Source organism: Enhydra lutris, unplaced genomic scaffold, assembly GCF_002288905.1.
Source record: "Enhydra lutris kenyoni isolate GAN:26980312 unplaced genomic scaffold, ASM228890v2 scaffoldscaffold3, whole genome shotgun sequence".
In the NCBI taxonomy this organism is placed as follows: Eukaryota; Metazoa; Chordata; class Mammalia; order Carnivora; family Mustelidae; genus Enhydra; species Enhydra lutris.
Window position 1 is genome coordinate 30,130,003 of NW_019154087.1, and position 20,522 is coordinate 30,150,524.

General features: G+C 34.9%; 1 protein-coding gene across 2 annotated transcripts; it reads left to right on the forward strand.

Annotated features, from left to right (window-relative positions):
- Positions 1-42: 42 nt before the first annotated feature.
- On the forward strand, positions 43-15,495 carry LOC111155524 (tRNA methyltransferase 10A). 2 transcript variants are annotated; one of them, XM_022515692.1, is made up of 8 exons: positions 43-95; positions 5,918-6,114; positions 6,961-7,123; positions 8,440-8,511; positions 9,531-9,605; positions 12,060-12,209; positions 13,888-13,993; positions 15,198-15,495. In XM_022515692.1, exons 2-8 carry the CDS (start codon positions 5,930-5,932, stop codon positions 15,464-15,466), a joined length of 1,020 nt encoding a protein of 339 aa, XP_022371400.1. In that variant the 5' UTR covers positions 43-95; positions 5,918-5,929; the 3' UTR covers positions 15,467-15,495. The 2 variants fall into 2 exon arrangements, with proteins under 2 accessions (XP_022371400.1, XP_022371410.1); XM_022515702.1 differs by lacking the exon at positions 43-95 and having other exon boundaries at positions 5,912-6,114.
- The last annotated feature ends 5,027 nt before the right edge of the window (positions 15,496-20,522 follow it).

Consider the following 20,522-nt stretch of genomic DNA (forward strand, 5'->3'; position numbering starts at 1 on the left):
TGAAGTTTCCTAAGGAAGATTCGTGAGCTCTATGAAGACCATTACGAGAAGGCTCTGTGTTGGTGTTCTCAGTTCCCTGACAACTCCTCGGCTCCGTAAGTCTCTTGGTACTGCCTCTGGCGCCTGCCTACTCTTTGGTCTTCTTTGGGCGCAAAAGGGACTCTTGGCGATGCCATTCTCGACTAGCAACACGGCTTCCGGGGGAGAGGGGAGTGGGGCTGTAGAAATGGAGCCGCGACCTCGTTCCCGAAGGAAGTGATGTCAGATAGAGCGCGTCCCCAGAGCCACGCAGCTCCCTGATTCGCTGGCTGTAGTTTAATCCCTCCTCGAGTGCGTCCGCCGACGGGTGCCTTGGAGGGGAGTGTTGGGCGAGGCTCTGCCCACCCGCTGTGGGAGTGCCCGCGGTCGGCGTTTGTGTGGGGGTCGGGATCCGGTCCTTAGTGTATGAAGAGAGTGAGTTTCCAAATAATGAAGGGAGAGGGAAATCTGGACCCCGAAAGGCTGGAAAACGAGTGTGGTTCTGCCACTTGGTGCCTAGAGACCGCGAGCTGTCGCTTTACCTCTTTAAACCCGCCTTACCTCGTTTCTCCCAGCGAGGGGCTGACGTAGCTGAACGCTCTGAAATGCCGAGAGCCCAAGGGAAAGTTGCTGCAGGTGCTGTTAGCCCCATGGTGGTGAGCCGAGGATGGTTTTTAAGACAGGCGTTACTTGATTTCAGCGAACTATTTTAAGTGTTAAAATTCGGGAATTTTTTCTAGAAATGTAAAGAGGATAGCAACAGATGACTTTCTCCCTTTTTGTTTTGGTGGTTTTAATTCCTTCCCCTCTCCCTATACCAGCCCAGCTAAATCATGCGCTTTCAATACTGCAGATCTGGCCGGCGCCTTTTAAGAAAGGTTTTCTTTCCCTCTCATTTTTTTTAAATGACCTGTCACTGTCGGGTCATTCAACTCCATTTTGCAGTTATTCCAACATTCGTTTGGGTCTTTCAGGAGGGGAGGTTGTCATAAGTTATGAAGACTATTTATTTAGCCCAATCGAAACCTTTTTTTTTTTTTTTTTTTAACTTTTGACTGATGTATGTCTATGTTCCCTGCTGGAAGCTGTGCTGAGAATTGGAAATACAAGGAAGATTGAGATGACTTTTACTTACTTGTTTATTTATTTTACTTATTTGTCTCATACCAAATGGCCTTAGTCACCTTTATCCAGTTCTTGGTGTTATCAGACCATCTGATAACCTAATTCTGTAACTAAGCGAACCAACTTTGTAAAAATTCTCTATTAAAGTAAACTAAATTTCACACAGATATTTCTATACAAAATATTCTTAAATATTTGTTGAACGTGGTTGAATAAATGAAAATATACTGTGTCACAGCATGGGGGGGAGGAACACAAAAGTGCTATGGAGCTTATAAACAGTGGCACAAACTTTAAAAAGCAAGTATACCTAGTAAAAAATGCCACATTTTGCTTCAGGTCATCTGAACAAGCTATTATATGGTGAAATACTTATTGTATGGTATCGGAAGTGAGAGTTGATACTTATCTTTGAAGAGTGTGATGTAAGCAGCGATATATTGGGTCTCAAGCCAGCATCATTTTTATTTTGTGCCTCAATGTATCTAGCTTATCAAAGCTTAAAAAAATTCACTCGCTGCAATGTATTTTCTTAATTCAGAATAGCTTTAAAAATAATGAAAATGTCAACCAGCTCATGACCTTTAGGCCAAGTTAAATTTAATTTAGAGTACTCAGGTAGGAAAGACAAAAGCTCCCCCTGGTGTACATGAACTGTAAAACATAGCTATATATTGCCTTTTTTTTTTTTTTTTTAATTTTTACATTATAGAGCCAATCAACACTTTAAGTTTTTTAACAGAATAAAGAACTAGCAAAACACGATGCCACTGATGAACAGAAATGTTCTCTTTTGGAATATGAGTCATTGTTTTATGAAGGGAGCAATTTGTTTCCTGTGAATTTTAAGTTTGTGTATTTAGCTTAGTGGAACGGGTTTAACTTGTTTTCTCTACCTTGTACGGTTTTGCATACATGCATTGCTTTTATTTAATCGACTGTGTATATAAAGGAAGTAAAATAAAAGTGATTCTGGGAATCAATATATATTTTAAAATTTTCTTTCTTATAATTTTTTCAAGCTTGCTGATGTTCCGCATCTCCTGTTTCTTAAGTTGAATGCTTATTTATTTTCCAGCTTTTAAAAAACACTCTTTAATGAATGAACTCAAGGTTGTACATTGATCTCCAGTTTACCTTTTTGCTTGTATCTCTCTCATCCTGCTATTAAGTCTTTCATGTCATTTTGTTTCTCTGAATTCTGAGATTGTCAGGATGTCTTCTAATTCATCCATTACCTCTTGGGCTCCAGGTAATCTGGAGTTTGTCTTACATCTTGAAATTTTTATGTCTTTATTTACTGGTTTCCAAATAGGCTCTTTTCCATAGATTCTTCTTTTGCTTATTTTATGCCTGCTTTTGTGTCCCAATTTCTGGTTTTGTTTTTATCGTTCTATTGCTATGATCTCTGAAAGATTCCAACCAAATTTATTTTAAGTCTTTCACATTGTTCTCTTATTTTCAGTTTGTGAAGAGTGGATTTATCTCCTGATCATTGATTTTCCTGGGGTTTTCCCATCATTTCTTTGTGTAACTTTGCTTTGCATAGTCCTCTTATAGAATTATCACTACCAACCCCTCAAAACCATCTTTCTATGTGCTGCTGAATTTGTGGTTGCTCTTATCCTGGCCCTGTTAAATGCTTCCTTCCACGCACAGCTTGCAAAGGTGATTCAGATCTCTAGTTCTATAGTCTTCTAAGGTCATATGTCATCTCATCGTTTGGCTCCGGTTATAGCTGAGAGCTAGACACGGCTTCCTTCAGGTTTCCCCAGGTAACCAGTGTGGTATAAGCCTTTAGTCTAAATTTCATCTGTTTTCAGGCTTTTTTTCATGGAAAAAGGAGCCCCATCCCCAACACTAGTTTAAGGTTCATCTTAAACCCTCTGCTAGGGGCACCAGGCACTTAGTTGATTAGACTCTTGATTTTGGTTCCTGTCATTGATCTCAGGGTTGTGAGATTAAGCCCTTGCTCAGTAGGGAACCTGCTTCTCTCTTTCTCCCTGACCCTCTCCCTGCCCGGCCCCCACCAGTGCATGTGTTCTCCCTCTCTCTCTCTCTTTCTCTCTCTCTCTAAAATAAGTAAATCTTTTAATAATAATTTTAAAAAGCGCTATTCTCTCTCCCATCCTCTTTAAAGCTAGGAGAACTCCCAGTTGCCTTTACATTGCAGACCCAGCAGGAACAACATCTATTTTAGTTCTTGGTTTTGAGAGAAGCTATACCTTTTTTGTTTCCCCTTGTATTTTATCTACTGTTGTCACGTATTTCAAGATTGAGAGACAGGATGCCTCAAAACATGAACTTTTGGCAACTATCTCTAGGAATACTCTGTCCCATTTTTGTATTCAGTTGCATAGGAATTGAACTGGAGCTATTTTTTTCTCCTCTTTCAGTGACACAGTGTTCTCAGAGCCCTCCAGCAGTAGGGATGAAGCCGCACAGCTCTTTTACATTCTTTGGAAACCCTCATTTTCTAAATAAGATTTTGGATTTCTGGGAGAGAGTAGAGTTGAATCTGGGTTTGAATCTTAGCTCCATCACTTCATTTGTCTATTCATTCAGCAAGTATTTAGAGGACTTTGTCCTAGATTTGTTCTAGATGCCTTGTTTCTTAGGAATTAATTAGTACTTTTGTAATTTGAGGCAAATTATTTTTTATCTCACAGTGCCTTCTTTGTAAAATACACATGATGCTCTCTACCTCATAGGGTTGTTTTAAGGATTAATTTAGACAATATTATTTAGCATAGTAAGAATTAACAAGTTCATTATAACCACTTTCATTACTTTTTAAAACTTTTGTAATATATTCACTCATTTGTTTATTCTGAAAATATATAGTAAGCATCTACTAACTGCCAGGCACTCTGTTAGTAATGTAATGTGATAAATGTTAGGCAAAAGCAGACCTCATCCATGCCCACAGGCAGTTTCCAGTATAAAATCAAATTTGGGTTTTCATTTCTAAGAGATATTTACCCCCAGACTAAGGGTACTGTTTGGTTGGTGGCATAAGGAAAACTTGTGAACTCTTCCTTGGATTATCAGATGGTTCTTTCCCCTTCAGTAATTTGTGATTTAGCAAAACGCCAGGGTTTTTGCTGTAGCCCCTAATACACACATCTTAAAATTCATCTTTCAGTCAAAGTCTGGTAACCTTTGTGTTTTCTTAGTTATCCCCATGTGTCCTGTTATAACATTACATTTTTAAAGAAAGCAAGAACTCTAAAAAAACTGCGTAAATTATCTTCTGCAAGGCTTTGTCCTTTCGGTTATCTGAATTGTTGGGATTTTTCTCTTAGATTCTAGCTTCTCTGCACAGACTTGTTAGCCATCTCTTTAAGAAGGAAGAATCAGGGACGCCTGGGTGGCTCAGTTGGTTAAGCAGCTGCCTTCGGCTCAGGTCATGATCCCAGCATCCTGGGATCAAGTCCCACATCGGGCTCCTTGCTCTGCAGGGAGCCTGCTTCTCTCTCTGTCTCTGCCTGTGCTTGCTCTCTCTCTCTCTTTCTCTCTGACAAATAAATAAATAAAATCTTTAAAAAAAAAAAAAAAGAAGGAAGAATCATGGAGTTTTCTTTAATGCCAATAGAACATTTGCAATTCATGCTTAGTCTTTGCTAGGGATAAATAAATTTTTAAGTTGTAGTGCTAGTAATCTATTAAAGAGAAAAGACATCTTAGTATTTTTAGCTCTTTCCTAATCTGAAGGTAAATTCAGTTCTGGACAACAGATATGAAGATGTGGGTGGTTAATCCAATTAAATATGATTGAGATGGTCTTGCACCGCCCATGACTGATTATAAGATCAGCTTACATATTTTGTTTTATAGCCAAGACTAAGGTGGATATTTATAATTATGTATTTACAATGAAATATACTGAAAGGCAACCAAATTTGTTTTCTTCACTGTCCAAAATATATAAATCTATAGCATATCTTTTGTTAAAAATCATTTCTGAGTGTACACCCAGATAATGAAAATAACCTTTCCCTTGTACTGTAGCATTAATGACAGGTTCTTCCCATCACTTTTTTTAAAGTATTTTTTCTTTCATAAAGCAATATATTTTCATTATATAAAATACAGAAAATGCAAAAAAGTGGGTAAAAATTAAACATGATTATGTGTACATGTTCTTTTTAAAACAAAGTTGAACATAATTTTATACTGTTTTTGGTTTTTATTTTTTTCCATTTAGCATAACCATTTCCTTTTATCACTGAATAATTTTGGGAAACAAGATTTTTACTGGATGGTTAGTATTCCCAGCCCATGTTATAGATGAACTCTAATTTATTTACAGACCCCTCTTGCTGACATTCAAGTAATTTCTAATTTTTCATTGTTAAAAATTATACTCTGGTACATATACTCTTTTGCATTAATTTTGTGTATATTTCTAATCCATTTACAGGATTTTATTCTAAGGAAATAAATTACTGGGTCAAAGGGTATCGAGACATTTTAAAGCTCTTGAAACACAGATCTGCTTAACTTTCTGGAAAAATTGCCATGACTGCTAATAGTATATGCAAACACCCATTTCATCAAATGGTCTTTGCCAGTAAATGACATTTAATTGTCTAAATTTATATTTTTTTTCATTATTGATAGGATTTAATTTTAATTACATCTTTTGGTCTTTTTTTTTTTTAACTTTCCGTGTGTGTGTGTGTGTGTGTGTGTGTGTGTGTGTGTGTGTGACAGAGAGAGAGAGAGAGAGAGAGACCTGTTCACATCAAAAGTTGCTTTTCAATTTTTTCAGAGGCATCAAATAATGTCTTCTGAAATGTTGCCAGCATTTACTGAGTCTTCTAATGTTGAAAGAAAGCAAAGCTTAAGTGAAGATCAAGAGAAGAGCCAGAAGCCAAGATTAGGGGAAGAGTTTGAACCAATATCTAAAAGACAAATGAAGAAGCTAATTAAACAGAAACAATGGGAAGAACAAAGAGAACTCCGCAAGTATGTTTCAAAATGTATATATATGCTGCACCATTCGGGAGTGCTGAACTTTGCATAGCCCTTTGACACATCAAAAGTAACTGTGATAATTAAAACTGGGGCTATGTATGTTGTTAGCACTGTCAATTGGCTGTTAAAACTGTATTTGTTTCCATCTTGGTAGATTTACAGTACACTTTTTGTCACGCAGAGCCTATTGTGAGTAGCAGCACAGTTTCTGAAATAACTGACTTAGATAAGGGATATAGTTAGCATCCGTGTCCTAGATATAGAACAAAAATAACCACCTCAGAAAGATCAAATTTGGTCCTAACATTGATTTTGCTAGAAAAACCATTGTAGGTTTTGGTGAGAGCAGTTAAGCTGAAGCTGTTATTATATAATGCCAACATTTATTGGGAGAAAATAAACTATAGTTGGTGTAGATTATAGGAAAAGTATGAAGTGTTTTTAAAAAAACACTCTTACTTTGCTTTATTCTATATTAATGTTGTTTGAAAATCATGTAGGAGAAGAATGATAAAAGTAAAAATTCATCCTTAAGTCCAAAATTCAGTATTTTACAAAGTCTTAGTATAGTGTAATACCAATGATAAATGAAATTAGGAGTAGTGAGGGTCTGTGTAGAAAGTATTTTATTGCTTTTGCAAAATAATATTCTTTCTATCTAAAGCTTTTTGGTGGATGATATGAAATCGCTGACATTTGATCCACAGAAGTAGCAGTTTTATGTGGTTCAGCCTGCTAATTTAAAAAAAATTATTGGCTTTTTTTGTCTATTTAGAAGAGTCTTGTAAATATCCGAATGTGTAAATAACAACAAAAAGTTTCAATTCCTAATTTTAGACAGAAGCGGAAGGAAAAACGCAAGAGAAAACAATTAGAGCGACAATGTCAACTGGAATCAAACGTAGATGGAAATGACAGAAAACGCATTCGAAGAGATGTTGTCCACAGTACACTCCGCCTTATCATTGACTGCAGTTTTGACAGCTTGATGGTATTGAAGGTATCATGAATCATTGTCAGAAAAATCCTGTAGGTAAAGTAGGTTGAGGGGCGCTTGGGTGGCTCATTCGGTTAAGTGTCTGCCATTGGCCCAGGTTATGATCCCAGGATCCTGGGGGGAGCCCAGAACCTACTTCTTCCTCTCCCTCTGCCACTCCCCCTGCTTGTGCTCTCTCACTTTCTCTCTCAAATAAATAAATAAAGTCTTAAAAAAAAAAAGGTTGAATAATTCTTGCTTTAATAGGTAATATCACTTTAATATAAACTTATGTATTAAAATGTATCTTAAATAAAGTTTTTCAAGATCATGCCCCCTAAGTTAAACTAGCTAATAAATTGCTCTTTCTTATATGCATAGAAGAGAGAGACAGACACTGTAATTAGATTATAAGACTCAGTAACTGTATATTAATCATAAAGATCCAGGAGTGTTTTTGTTATTTGTCCTAATCAGAAGAAGAAAGTAAGAAATGTGATTGGTTTAATAGAATTATTTCTTATTTAGTAATTTGAGAAAACTGGCTATCTGAACAATGTTAGCAAAGAAAACATGCTTTACTTACTTTCCAAACCATTAGTAAGTTATGAAAATAGCAGTAGTATGGCTCTACGAGAGTTTTTCTTCTCTTGTTGTCTTTTATTTATTTATTTATTTTTAATATTTTATTTATTTATTTGACAGACAGAGATCACAAGTAGGCAGAGAGGCAGGCAGAGAGAGAGGAGGAAGCAGGCTCCCTGCCGAGCAGAGAGCCCGATGTGGGGCTCGATCCCAGGACCCTGGGATCATGACCTGAGCCGAAGGCAGAGGCTTTAACCCACTGAGCCACCCAGGTGCCCCTATTTATTTTTTTTTTTAAAGATTTTATTTATTTATTTGACAGAAAGCACAAGTAGGCAGAGAGGCAGGCAGAGGGAGAGAGGGAGAAGCAGGCTTCTGGCTGAGCAGGGAGTCCATTGTGGGGCTCGATCCCAGGACCCTGGGATCATGATCTGAGCCAAAGGCAGATGCATAACAACTGAGCCACCCAGGTGCCCCCTTTTGTTGTCTTTTAAGAAGAGTAAATACTTTCATGAATTAGCATTTTAAGTGGATACAAAATTGAGTTATTGATCAGGGTATTGACTTGACTTATAGTAATTATTATATCAGTATGTACAGAAGTTGAATGGAAAATGTCACAAAGGACCTGTATTTCCAGAGGAAAAAATGTACCTGTCTAGTCCCTCTCTTTTGCTTATTTTATTCTACTAAGATTATGGAATGGCCATAGGTGATTTTCAAAGTGCTGCTTTAAAAATCGCACTCTTTTATAGGACATTAAGAAACTTCATAAACAGATTCAGCGATGTTACGCCGAAAATCGGCGAGCACTGCATCCTGTGCAGGTATGTTTGGGGAATTTAAAACAGATTCCAGTTTCCTTTTATAACTTCCTCTGGAAAAGGCATAGATAATCCCAGTTGCCTATACAAGAATCTTACAGATGCTTTTCCTTAAAGAACAAAATGCCTATTTGAAAAATGTTCTAATTTGCTACAAAAATAAAGTATTTTCAACATTTTTTCCTATGTCAGTCTTAGTCACACGCTGCACAGTCATTGTGTTTTGTACCCACTGACCTCATTCCTGTGTAGTTGAACATCTTTGCTAAAGGATATATATGTATTTTCATACCAGTTTCTCAGCTCTCAACTCCTTTCCTCACAGAAAGTGAGGGAACTTCCCCCAGCTTGATGTGTGCCATCGTGCCTGTTGGTTAGGTTTCTTCTACCTAAAGGATTTTGAGTCTGTGGCCATTTGGAGAGGTACTCCCACTGTTAAGAGTAGGTAGGGTCTTTTTTCTATTTGTTTGAATTCTAGGTGACCTAAAAATGAACACTGGCTCACTGATGTTAAGAACCAGAAATTCTTAATATATTTCTGGTTAGATATTTATTTTCTTTTTATCAAGTAATAGTATTTTTATATTTTTACATTTTATATTCCTCTCACCCTTGATTAGACTTGGAATAGGTGTCAGGGTTTAGAATCAAAGGAAAATGATAAAGACTTTGGACTGGTAAAAAACAGTGGTGGCAAAAGAAACTGAATGAAAACTTGACATAAATGTAGGGAGTTTGTAGAGAAGCGATTATTAAGGGAGAGTCAGATTGTAGCTGCTTGTAAAATGGGAGAAAAATGTGGAAGGAATACTCAAGGTAGTGGGTTATGAGATACAACAAACATGTCACTTTTATCATACATTTATTCTTGTATGTTTTAAAGCATGTCACAAATTTTTTTTTCTAAAATGGCTATATTTTATGGTTCATTGATGATCAGATGATTTTAGAAGAAAAATAAAATACTGGACTCTGATAGTTATTTGCTTTTTCTTTCTATGTCCATCAATCTCTTCTATCAGTTTTACTTGACAAGCCATGGAGGCCAATTGAAAAAGAACATGGATGAAAATGACAAAGGATGGGTCAACTGGAAGGTAATTAAAATAGATGAACTCTCACATAATTCCAAGTATTTTTATGCTTAAATTTTTTACTTAAATTCTACATAATGCCAATAAATACAGGAGTCAACAGTCTCTAAACCCTGTATATCACTATACCTAAGTCTAATGTTACTAACGGTAGAAGCTAAAGAAACTGAAATGCCTATTCACATGTTCTCATTAAGTCTCACTTATTTTACCACCAACTTTATCTTTTTATTTTTTTATTTCTTTTTTAATTTAAATTCTAGTTAGGTAACATATATGGTGAAATTGGTTTCAGGTGTAGAATTTAGTGATTCATCACTTACATATAATACCCAGTGCTCCTCACAACAAGTGCAGTCCTTAATTCTCATCACCATCTGGCCCATTCCCTGCCCACCCCCCCCTCCAGCAACCCTCACTTTCTTCTTTACTGCCAACTTTAAAACAATTTTTTAAAACAGGAAAAATTTTAAAGTCTGTGTGTATAATCTCTACCTAGCAAACTGGTAATACATTACCAGAGTGAGATCTCTTTAAAACTTGGAAATGTACTTATATTCTGTTTCTCCTAAATCTGTGCCATTCCATATGGTGACCACTACCCACCTGTGGATATTGAACTCTTGAAATGGGAATGGTCTGAATGGAGATGTGCTATAAATGTGAAATGTACATTGGATTTGAAAGTACAAAAAAAAAAAAGAGAGAGAATGTACAATACCTGCTTGAAATTTTTTAAAAAATTTATTATATGTTGAAATGATAACATATTGGGTATAATGTGTTGGGAACAATGTATTAAAATTAATTTCACCAATTTTTGCTTTTTTTAATGTGTCTACTGAAAGATTTAAAATTACATATGTGGCTCACATTTTTTTTTCTATTGGACTGAACTGTTCTCATTTGCAAAGATGACGAATAGATTGGCTTTAGTATTAATCCCTGAGGAACCTTCCCCTATTCAGAGAAGTACTGGGTTAGTCCTATTTTTTTTTTTTTCCTCAGAGCCAGTTTTTACGTGATAAACTTTCCCTCTCACACTCACTAATCCCATAATACTGCTTTTTTTTTTTTTTTTTTTTTGGAGAGGTGGGTGGGGAGGAAGAGAGAGGATCCTAAACTGGGACATGGGGCTTGATCTCATGACCTTGAGATCATGACCTGAGATGAAATCAAGAGACACCTAAACGACTGAGCCACCCAGGCACCCCTGAATTTATTTTAATAATAGCCTATGGTGTGAAACATTTTCTTCAAAAGCTTTCCTAAGTTTTAAAGTACAATATATTTACCAAGTTTTATACCCATGCCTATTTTCCTAAGAAATAATGTAATTTGTATAGGCATACTTTCAGTTATTTTCTGGCTTGTTAAATTTATTATTTATACCACCAGTTTTCCAGAGACTCACAAGTTAACTGGTCTTTACTCAGGGCCTTGTAGGGCCCCCTATTAAGCATGGCCATCAAATTAATAATACCATTTTCCAGAAAAGCGGCTATTTATTACCTAGTAGCTTATACATTTAAGGTGAAAAAGCTTCTTCATTTTTTATTTCTTTAAAAATTACTAAGTAAATGCAATCTGAGTCTGGTGATGCATCGTCTCTTACTCTATCAATGTAGTTTGCAAAATTTTGACTGCTGACTTTTGTTCAGTCTTGTACCTCTGACCTGATAATTTTGGTGAAGATTTCAAATGTGATCTTTATAGAAACAGATGTGTAGAATTTATTAAATCTATAATCCTTTTGTGATGATACAGGCAGATGGATAGGAAGGATTGGAAGAGGCATTCTTTGGTTAGAGAGAAGTTTGAGCCGATTGTGGCCAAAAAAATGCATTCGTTTTGTTGGAACAGAGCCAAAGTTAGGAAGCTACATTAGTGCCATATTCAAGAAAGAGTTACTGGGGCACCTGGGTGGCTCAGTGGGTTAAGCCTCTGCCTTCAGCTCAGGTCATGATCTCAGGATCCTGGGATCGAGCCCCACATCAGGCTCTCTGCTCAGCAGGGAGCCTGCTTCCTCCTCTCTCTCTGCCTGCCTCTCTGCCTGCCTCTCTGCCTACTTGTGATCTCTCTCTCTCTGTCAAACAAATAAGTAAAATCTTAAAAAAAAAAAAAGAATTACTAAGTAAAAGGGTTTAACTTTCATCCTACGGGTAAAGATAAATCCTTGAAAGTAGGGTTTTTAGAAAGTGAGTCTGCCATTGGTCTGTAGAAGTAAACTGGAGGGATCTGGTGCTAGAGACGGAAATAGCAATAGGAGGCTACTAAATAATTGGGGTGTGAGGTGATGAGGAATTGAAGTAGTAGGTTCTCAATAATTGTAAAATATTGTTTCATACTTCCTTTCATATGCTGTTGGGTGGCTTTGCTTAAGGAAAAGAAAATAATCCTTTTTAGCCAATTTTTACAAAATCTTATTAATAACATCTTTCTACTTATGTCTTAAAGGATATCCACATCAAAGCAGAGCATTATAGTGAATTCATAAAGAAAGAAGACCTAATTTATCTAACATCAGACTCACCTAATGTACTGAAGGAATTAGATGAATCAAAGGCTTATGTGATTGGAGGGTTAGTAGATCACAACCATCACAAGGTACTATTAAGTTTTTATTTTTACTTTTGCTCATACTTTAAAATGGATATACCAGTTTTCTTGATAGTATCAATAATACTGATAGCTGATCATTATTGAATGCCTACTATAATCCAGTCACCTTTCCAGCTAAGAAAGCATTTCACATATATTACTAGTTTGCTTAATCCTCCCTACAACACAGTGAGGTTAGTGTTGTTATTATCTATATTTTACAGATAAGGAACTGGAGGCACAGAGAAACTAAGTCTAAACTCAATAGTAGTAGGTGATAAAGCAGATATTTGACACCAGCAGATTGTTCCAGAGTCCACATGCTTAAATGATATGCTGTGTTGATAGTAGATGCTGCTGATGGCAAAATTTATACCAATTTATACCAAAATTAGTGCCAAATGGTAAATTTATATGAGTTTTTAAGTACGTAATTTTCATGGGGTGTGTTTTCTTTTCTCTTGTATTTTGTACTTTTGTCTCTTCCCACCACCTCCTTACCCTCATTTGAATGAAAAATTACAGAAATTTACTTTCTAAAAGAAAACATTATTTTGTACTTGGCCAGCTACTTTGCAGTATGCTAAATTCAACCCAATTCAAGAAAAACATCTTTACCAGTTGTCTAAGGAAATGCTATCAGAATAATATGAAATAATTCATTATTCTTGTATAACATCACTCTGAGTTAGAACTGTCTGTAACGTTGGGATAGTTTATATCATCTTGTCCATTATGATAGCCATGTGCTGTTGAGCACATGTAATGTACATAGTTTGATTGAGAAACTAATCAATTTAAACTTAAGCAGTCACAATTGTGGCCGTAACTGGGGAGTGCAGCTCTGTAGCATCACAGGAAATTTTTATCAGAATGATCTTTAGCTTCTTAAAATTTTTTTCTTAGTGGAAAAATTCTATTTTGTTGTGTAGAACCAAATTTTTTTCTCTAATGTTGTATGTTTTTCTGAACTACATTAAGTTTGTTTTCAAAAGCACCTGTCTCAGTTGATTATTTGTCCCTAAAATTTGCAGACTACTGGTTAAGAAATTTAACTCTTCTTTCTCCTGTACTTTGTCTTTTGGCTACTTCAATTCTGTTTAGAACAGGCTTTCAGAATTTTAATTTTGAGGAGAAAATTTATATTTAACAATCTTTTAATTGGTAGGGAAAATAAAATTTATAGGCAATTTAAAATTTTTTTCAAATCAGGTTTTCATTTACTTTGTCTTTGCCATTTGTGCCTCTTACTGTTATGTAATTGAAACATAGTTTTATCTCTATATGTTTTTACATTTACGGGAAGAGTGATGATGCTTCTCTAGGAATTCAGTTTGAGTATTTTAAACTGAGAGAAAGGCAGTGTGGAATGGTGAAGAGCTATCTGAGTCAAAAGGCATGAGCCAGATTTTTCTTGTGGTTCTTCCACTGAGGAGCTTTGTGTTGGGGTAGGAAACACTAAACTAGTCTTTGGTTTCCCCATTTGTAAAGCTGTTAAAGCAAATGCCCTAAACATTCTGACGATACTTTCTGTCGAAAGAACGCTTCCAGATTAGCAATTACACACAAACACACACACTTTGTAGATAATGTTTTCTGAACTAAAGTTGTTTCTTATTCTGTTGTAGACTTTAAGTTAAAATAATCTAATGTTCTAGTCCAAGTTATAGTATCTTTGTTTTAGGGACTCACATATAAACAAGCATCAGATCATGGAATTGATCATGCACAGCTCCCCCTTGGAAATTTTGTGAAGATGAATAGTAGGAAAGTTTTGGCAATTAATCATGGTAAGCTATAAGCGGATTATGAAAATATGCTTGAGTGAACAGTGTGAAGAATAACATTACCTTTGGACAAGTAGAAAATATACATCTTGCTGGAGACAAAATTATAAAATGTAATCATTTATAATTTGTTTGAATATTGCTTATTTTAGAAAAAATTAGAAATGTAGAAAAATATGCTATAATTCCACTACCCAGAGTTACTTGCTATTAACTTCTTGGGTGTGTCCTTCCAGTTCTTTTCCTATGCATATATAATATTATTTGTTACATAATTGGATTTTTACTCTGTTGCATAAAATATTATAAATTTGGATGTTTTTCTCCCATTTATAATTTTATTTTCTGTCATTGAATCATTATTAATGGCTACATAATATTCCATCATCTGAATATACAGTAATATAACTGCTGATTTTTTTTTTCCTTTTTTACTTTTGTAAATAACATTGTAGTAGATACTCTTAGACCTGAGTTTTGCCTGGAGTTTTGCTAAGATTTTTTTTTTTTTTTTAGTGGAGATTTTTGTTAGTATACAACTATTTATTGGGCTCTTTTTATGTGCTAAATTAAACACTTTCTCTACAGCACACTCTAGGGAATTACAGAAATGAATTTATCAATTCAAGGAATGAACTTCTAAGACCTTTGATAGTGGAAATTCCTTTTTCATAAAGAAAGTCAAATTATGCCCGTCAGCAATATATTAAAGTGAGAGTACCTTGCAGACAGTATTTATATTCTTTATCTCTAATGTAAAAAAAAAGCGGGGGGCAAGATACTCCCCAGAGTGAGTGACTCTTTATAGGAAAGACAGAAGAAATTTAGATTAATGCTCACCGGTTTTTTTTTTTGTTTGTTCCTAGTTTATGTTAGCATATAAAGGATATAGAAGTGAAACAGATAAGAAGAATAAGAAGGAAATGAAAATGGTGCCCTGCCTATTGATTATAATTGACAAAAGATAATGGTAGATCTTTGAGTGCTCAAGAACTGAATTAAGGAAAAACTAGAGATGAGGTAACAGGCCTAGTGGGCCTTGGGGCAGATTGGCTCTTACAATGCATAGGAGAAGGAAGTGATACAAACAATGTAGTTACTAGGACATCTTAGCACTCTTAATACAAAGGCAGTGTATTTTAAAATACAGAATGCAACATTGTGATGAACCTGGCCAATAAATGTATGGATTTTTTCTTTGTTGCAGTATTTGAGATTATTCTGGAATATCTGGAGACCAAAGACTGGCAAGAAGCATTTTTTACTATCTTACCCCAACGGAAAGGAGCTGTTCCCACAGACAAAACCTGTGAAAGTTCTTTGCATGATAAGACATCTGTCAGGGTTGAAGATGGATTGGACAATGATTCTAGTGAGGAAGAAAGTAGCAGAAATGAGCTAGAATCACCACATGAAGAAGAAAAGCAAGATAAAGAAAATAGTAATGAATCTACAGTGAACTCTATGCCACACTAATGTCATCTGTTGTTTTTTTGTTTTGTTTTTTTGTTTGTTTTTTTTTTTTTTAGTTTAAGGAAAGCCAGAGAAAATGAGGTGCTTCATAGAATATTCTAATTGGGAGAAAATTTTATTTCCTCTTATTTCTGTTGTCAATTTTTAAAACTTTTTTTAGAGCTAATTGATAAAAAAGCCCTTATAAGAAAGTATTTTTTGTTTTTACATAAAATTTAAATGTATAATTTTTTAAATAGTTTTCTAAGTCTCAAGAGTTTCTCGAGAATTTTACTTTATTGGTAAACCTTCATTCTCTCTTAATTACTGGATTATATTTTTAAGAATGTGCCTTCTGACCTTTCAGTTTTATTTTTTTATGTTTATATCAAGTGTCTTTCTGATTTTTGCCTACTTAGTTGTGGAGGTAGATATTCATCAATCTCCTGTAAGTCTGCTGAAATGTTCTGTCTGGGAGGTTACCTCCTATTTGCAGCTTTTTTATTCAACTTAGTTACTTCAAAAGAATGCAGTTATCTTAGGAAGAAGTATTAGATTGATAAACTTAACAATTTATTTCTTTTGGACTGTGGAGCCCATCTCTGTTCCTCCTCTGTGATGCCTTTTTGTGGCTCTAAAGCAATCACCGAAGAGTAAAGAATCTCTTTAATGTTCTTTCCTAAGTTCAATAATGGTGGTAACTTATTTCAATTACCAAATGTAATTCTTCAGACTAGATTATTTTAAAAGGCCATTGAGTATCAATTTTGTCTTAAATTTAAAAGGAAACAGCTCTTAGCTGTCCTTTCCTTCTGTATGTACTTTTATTAAATAATATATTTCTTGGTTCTTAAAGTGAACAAAGTTAACTTTATATGTGCATCTGTCTACTAGCATATAATATACAAGCTAATATAACTGTATATTCCTATAAATAAGCATGTATGAAAAATATATAATTGTATATATATCTGTCCATAATCATGTATGATTCTCAGTTAATAACAGAACTGAGTTGCCAAATATCTGTATAATTGCCTCAATGACTGTGTTGAACAACACTAAGAACTTGAATTTCAGAAAGTGCAAAAATCCATAGCTAAACTTTTATATGAGGACATTGGCAAGGTGGGGCTGAAAGGAGAGGTTTTTATTTTCTCCTGGTAAATGTAGAGTAGATATGTTTAAAATAGTGATTATTCTTTATCATAGCTAAAGCAAGATTTCAGAAGCCTTCACTGAGTTTGGATAAATTTTCTGTTCTTTTTACTCATTGGCATCTCAAATTATGTACACATTGGTAGAAAGTTCATTAGATTTAGTATTGGTAGTCACGGTCTCCTAATTTTTGTTGCTTTATTCCTAGTAATATAGTTATCCGTTTAAAATAAGGTCTGTGAGCAAGGTACAGAAATAAAAGCCCCTACCATTTTAGAAGAGCAAAGCTTATGTCTTAAGTTGTATTTCTCAAAGTTTCAGGTTTTCCTAAGTATGGTTTAGTAGCATGAAATCCAGTTAATCCTTGAAAAGTGTGGGGATGAGGGGCAGCATCCCCCTCACACGGTTGAAAATCCATGTATAACTTTGTCTCAAAACTTAATAGCCTACCATTGACCCAAGATCTTACTGATAACACAGTAAGTGTATTAACACGTATTTTTATGTTATATGTATTATCTACTGTGTTCTGAAAATAAACTAGAGAAAATGTTAAGAAAATCATAAGAGAAAATACATTTACAATACTGTACTGTATAGAAAAAAATTCACATATAAGTGGACCCATGCATTTCAAACCTGTGTTGTTCAGGGGTCAACTGTATTATGCCTTTTACTTAAATTATTTAATATGGAATGAGGCACAAGTTAATTTTGAAAGGAGGGGGAAAATCATTACAGGCACTGTGCAGTTTGTCACTAATTATGAAAGCCCTGTATTATTTCCTAGCGCTGCCATAACAAATTACCACCCGGTGGCTTAAAACAACAGAAATTTTTTTCCCTATAGTTCTGGAGGCTAAAACTCAGAATCAAGATGGATCATGTACCCTCTGAAGGCTAAAGGGAAAAAAGTCCTTCCTAGCCTCTTCTTGGTTTTTGGTGGTCCCAGCAATCCTTGCTGTTCCTTGGCTTACAGCTGCATCACTCCAGTGTCTGCTTTGTCATCAAATGGCTTCTGCCCCCAGTCTTCCTTGCCTATGTCTGTGTCCCTCTTATAAGCATAGCAATCACTGGATCAGTGTCCAACATAATCCAGTATGACCTCATCTTAACCTGATTACATTTGCAAAGATCCTATTTCCAAATAAGGTCACATTTAAAAGGTACAAGATACTAGGACTTGAACATATATTTGAGTAGGCACAATTCTATCCATACAAGTTTATATCTTGGGCTGTTGATGACAAGGAGACACAACCTTCACCTCAGGGTAAGATTACAATGAGAAATAAGTAATTGCTGAGGTATTTAAAAATCTTTTTTAAATAATGGTAATCTCTCATTTTAATGTATTACTTTTACATTGTTTTGGCTTATTGAGGTGCCTTATTTAAGACTTCATTCGCAGTGAAGTCTCCTGTATTGGGACATAATAAAGGTAAGGAATTCAGTTAGTATTTAAATAAATGCATCCAAAGGAAATATGTCTCCTGAAATAATAAAATTTTCTCTCACTTCATTTCTTCAAAAACCTGCAGTGTTAATAAATCAAGCTTGTTCATTAAGGAAGGAGCGTTCTTTGGATTGATCCCCCAGAAATCAGTGTGTTGCCATCTGGAAGCATTTGAAAATACTTGAAATTGGGAAAGAAAACAAACAAACAAAAAAGGCAAGCAATTCTGAAAGAATGTTAAGGTGAATGAACAATTACGAAACCTATCAATTATTGCCAATTAAAAAGTAAAGTGATAGACCATTTTATAGATGGAGAGAGTCACAGATGATACAGGTAAAAGGCAAGAATTGTCCATAGATCACTGAGAACACATACAGACAAAAGTTGTAAGAAGAAAATTTAAAAAAGGGGAAAAAATGGCAGAGATTAGAATTAGACAGCAGTGGGGTATGGTGCTCATTAAATTTTGACCTCAGTTGGCAGAGAGATGCTTATGTGTGTTTCTAGCTCCTAGTCAGGCACATAGAATAGGCGCTTCATAAATGTGAAGGAGAGCAGCAGTGTCACAATGAAAAGACAACAGAGTTAGTGGGAAGAATAGGCTTAAATTTTGGCACAGCCACCTTTTGGTTATGACTCTGGGGGAACTTAATGAACTTCTGTCAGTCTTTGTGTCCTCACTTGTGAAATAGGAATGTTACCCATTTATCCTTTCTCTTAGGGTTGAGCAATCAATTGATTTGAAACTGAGCAGCAGCTAACTTCACAATACTTTCTCATTAACATTCCTTCATATCTTGCCTTGTTTCCCTTGTTTCACATTGTTTGACATTATATGCACCCCCCCCTGCAAAATGAATAAACCATATATAAGCCTTTGTTTCAGACTCTGCTTTCTGAGGAACCCAGATGTAGAGAAGATTTTAAAATGTGAACTTCTAAATTACCAGAATGAGCACTCGTGAAACAAAATATGGATATCATGGATCATTTAGTGAATTATTTTAAAAGACACTGAAAACAGAATGCTAATATAAAACAATAACCTCACAAAACCAAATCTCTCCTATGAGCAAGTATAAATGTTGAAAATCACCAGTGTTGAATTAAAAAGAATAAAGAAGGGCAGATTGGGCTAATGAAAGAAAAAGAAGTCACAAATTTAACATTAGGTAAAGATCAACACATTATAATTAAAAAAGGAAGAGACGGGCAGGTTGTAATGTTCAAGAATGCAATCCTTATGGGCGCCTGGATGGCTCAGTTGGTTAAGTGTCTGCCTTTGGCTCAGGTCATGATCTCAGGGTCCTGCTCAGTGGAGAGCCTACTTCTCCCTCTCCCTCTATCCACCGCCCCCCCCACCCTTTCACTGTGCATGCACGGGTGCATGCTCTCTCTCAAATAAATAAAATCTTTTAAAATCTTTAAAAAAAAAAGAATGAAATCCTTAGTTAAGATTTGGCAATTGTGAATATCTATGCACAAAGCTTAGTATTCAAATTCACTGAGGAAAAACTGGGATTACATGAAATGCTAAGAAATTCATTAGTAGAAGGAGACTTTAAGGCATACTTCACAACCTATGATAGCTGAAATGGACAAAAGATAAATATATGGGAGATGTAAATGCTATAATTAATAATTGATATATATCAAGTTCTCTAAGCTGAAAGTAGTTTCCAGCATCCATGTAATGTTCATCAAAGTATCTATATATTAGGCCACAAAAGAAAATAAGTTCCAAACATAAGAAATAGGCAGCTTAACTGATAATATATTAAAATAGGAAATAAACTTGTGAATGGGAGGAATGCCTTACTACCTAGAACTTTTTTTAGTAAAAAATTTTGTAAAAATTAGTGTTAGAGATAAAGTTGGTCATGACTTCATTATAAAATTCTAGACCGTGTTTGAACATCATGTCAAAATGTATGAATCAAAATGGACAAAATTACAAAGACCACAGAAATACAGACATTTTTATTACACATCTTTCTAATTGATAAATACAAAGAAAAGTTAGATAGTATATATAAAATTTGAACAGTACAAATAACACATTTGTTCTAATGGATCTGCAACTTTGCATCCAAAAATTTTTAATTTCTCATTCAAGTCATATGAGGCATTTATAAAATTGACCATATGCTAAGCCTCAAAACTACCCTCAAGAAAATAAAAGGATTGGTCATTTTTACAGATCACATTATCTGACCACAATGCAATTAAATCATTTAAAAATATAACAAGATTGAAAAACAGTCTATATTTGGGAATTAAAAAAAAATTTCTAAACAACTTGGTCACAGAAAAAAGTAAAAATTAGAATATATTTAAAAGTAAATTTAATGAAACCATGAATTAAAACTTGTGGAATGTAGCTAAAGCAACATTTAAAGGAAAATGTATAGTCTAAATTGCTTAAGTTAGAGAAAGAAAGACTATCTTTATTGAGTTATGCAT